Source organism: Fonticula alba (genome assembly GCF_000388065.1).
Source record: "Fonticula alba strain ATCC 38817 unplaced genomic scaffold supercont2.8, whole genome shotgun sequence".
NCBI classification, from domain to species: Eukaryota; order Rotosphaerida; family Fonticulaceae; genus Fonticula; species Fonticula alba.
Genome location: NW_009242978.1, coordinates 304,213 through 306,685, shown reverse-complemented (window position 1 = coordinate 306,685; position 2,473 = coordinate 304,213). Strand labels below are relative to the sequence as shown.

The 2,473-nt window shown below is 62.2% G+C and overlaps 1 protein-coding gene across 1 annotated transcript; it reads left to right on the top strand.

Moving 5' to 3' along the window:
• On the top strand, positions 1-1,706 carry H696_04740 (hypothetical protein). Its single transcript, XM_009498603.1, has 3 exons — positions 1-311; positions 458-648; positions 891-1,706. The coding sequence occupies exons 1-3, from the start codon at positions 26-28 to the stop codon at positions 1,143-1,145; spliced, it is 732 nt and encodes a 243-aa protein (XP_009496878.1). The 5' UTR covers positions 1-25; the 3' UTR covers positions 1,146-1,706.
• The last annotated feature ends 767 nt before the right edge of the window (positions 1,707-2,473 follow it).

Sequence of the window (2,473 nt, the reverse complement as noted above, 5' to 3'; positions counted from 1 at the left end):
CCCCCCTCTCCGCCGCTTTGCCACCATGCAGAAGGCCCTCCTGAAGATCCCCATCATTGGGGACGGTGGTGTGGGCAAGACATCCCTCCGGGCCCGGTTCATCCACAACAAGTTCAACAGCAACTACAAGGCCACCATCGGGGTGGACTTCATCTCCAAGGAGGTGGTCGTGGACACTGCCCTGGCGGCCACCCTGGCGCAGGAGCTCCCTTCTCTGTCGAATGTGGTTGCCCTGCGCGAGCACTTCCAGGAGAACCCCCCTTCCTCGGAGCAGCCACTGCGTATCACGATGCAGCTGTGGGACACGGCCGGTGCGTTCTCGGATGTGGGGCCTCCTCCTCTGCTCCACGTCCAGCCTTGTGACTACTCTCTCTCTCTCTCCCTTTCCCTTTCCCTCTGTTCCTCACTGTATTCTCCTCCCGCTCGGCATTCCCCCGCCCCCCCCCCCGCCCCCCAGGCCAGGAGCGCTTCCAGTCGCTCGGAACCGCCTTTTACCGCGGGGCCGACGCTTGCGTGCTGGTCTTCGACCTGAGCACCTTTTCTAGCTTTGACAACCTCAAGAAGTGGCATGCGGATTTCATCACGCGTGCCGACATCCAGCGGCCCAATGACTTCCCGTTCATTGTCATCGGCAACAAGATGGATTGCGTGCGTTTCTGCGCCCGCGTCGCGCTTTTTTTTTCTTTCATCATGGTCCTCGATCGTGTGAGGCAGACCGCCCGGGTTCCGGTCGGCTATACGCCTGTTTTATCCCCCCCCCCCCCTCATGCTCGACTGGAGCTAACATCCCCCTCTCTCCTCCCCCCCCCCCCTGCTCACTGCCTCTCCTGTCCTCGCTGCTCTGCTGTTCCTGGGTCTCCGGTGCATTTCCTCCTTCCCTCCCCCTGCAGGATCGCTCCGTTCCTCGGACCACGGCCGAGGCCTGGGCCAAGAGCATAAACGCCGTGTATGTGGAGTGCTCTGCACGGGATGGCACGCATGTTGAGCGTGCCTTCAAGAAGCTGGCCATCCTCGCGCGACCGATGGTAGCCTCTTCTTTTGGCGGCCCCAAGCATTCGAACACCGTGTCCTTCGAGCACCAGGGTGTCAACCCCAAGCGGCCGGATGCGCCTCTGGGCGAATCTTCCGGCACCTGCTGTTCCTAAGAGGCCCTGATTGAGGTGTGCGTCCGTGTGTGCGTGTGTGTATGTCATCTGCCTGTGTGACGAAGAAAAAAAAGGGAGGCGGCGGGGCCGGCGCAGGCCTGTGGAAGCATGTTCCCGCGTATGCATTCATGTGCGTCGGGCCGCATGCTGTGCATCCCGCTGCTCATTGCCCCAGTCTCCTTGTGCAGGGACGCACGCACATGCATTTGCATGGCTCCACACGTGCATGCCCTTCTAGGTGTGCCAGTGCCCATCCGCCCTCGCGCGCGCGCGCGTGCGCTCCTTCCCCCACGGCACATGTCCTCACACACCCACACACCTACACACCCACACACGCAGACACATATGCAGACACATACGCACACACGCGCGCTCCCCTATCTCTCCCCCTCCTCAGTTTCGTGCGGGAGTTGCTGCGTCCAGCCGGGACGCCTTTCCCGCTCTCTCGAATGCTCTCTCTCGCCTTCGCGTGTAGACCCCATTGGCAGACCGAAGCAGACAGACATCATGTCGCTCCAGCTCGTGTCTCTTCTTCAATCTCCCCCCCCCCCCCTCTCTCTCTCCCTCTCTCCCCCCCTCTCCCGATCCTACGCCGTCCTGCCGCTGCCACTGCGCCCACAAGTGCCGCGCGCCTGGGCGTCGCGCCCCCTGTCCTTGTCGCCTATCCACGTGGCCAATATATACCAACACATGATCCCATGAAACAGATGCCAACGCATTCTCGCCATGGCTGACTGGAGGGGCACACCGTCGTCCTTGCTCGTGAGCCCGCACCACACACTTGCATGCACTTGCGCGCATTTGCATACACTGGCATACACTGGCATACACTTGCACTCCCGCATACGTGTAAATCCCCCCCCCCCCCGTGCCACATACTCGCCGGGGCGGGCATCCACAGCCAGGGACGCCACACCAGGAGACAAGACAGAGAGACACAGCCGGGGAGAAAGAGAGGGATTGAGGGCGCTGGAGACGGCCCCGACGGTTGGAGACTGTGCCGGGAGTTTTCCTGTCCTTCTCTCTCTCTCTCTCTCTCTCTCTCTCTCTCTCTCTCACACACACACTCTCTCTCTCACACACACACACACACTTTCTCTCTCTCTGGCTAAGAGACACCCTAACGCTGACCTGCTGCGTCCCAGCAGCCCGGGACATGCCGCCTCACTCTCTCCCTCTTTCTGCCCACCCCTTCCACCTACTCCCCTCTCCTCGTGCCTCACCCACCCACCGCCTTTCGCCGGTTCTGGGCCAGAGCGCGCGGTCCCCCTAGTCCAACAGCTGGGAGTTCCTCACGCCTCCCCGCCTCCCTGCCTCCCCGCCTCCCC

What these genes read in the sequence shown, in the direction of transcription:
- H696_04740 (XM_009498603.1), top strand. Translation starts at nt 26, where the DNA reads ATGCAGAAGGCCCTCCTGAAGATCCCCATCATTGGGGACGGTGGTGTG. An exon ending in GCAGCTGTGGGACACGGCCG is followed by an intron (nt 312 to 457) that starts GTGCGTTCTCGG and finishes CCCGCCCCCCAG; the next exon opens with GCCAGGAGCGCTTCCAGTCG. An exon ending in TCGGCAACAAGATGGATTGC is followed by an intron (nt 649 to 890) that starts GTGCGTTTCTGC and finishes CTCCCCCTGCAG; the next exon opens with GATCGCTCCGTTCCTCGGAC.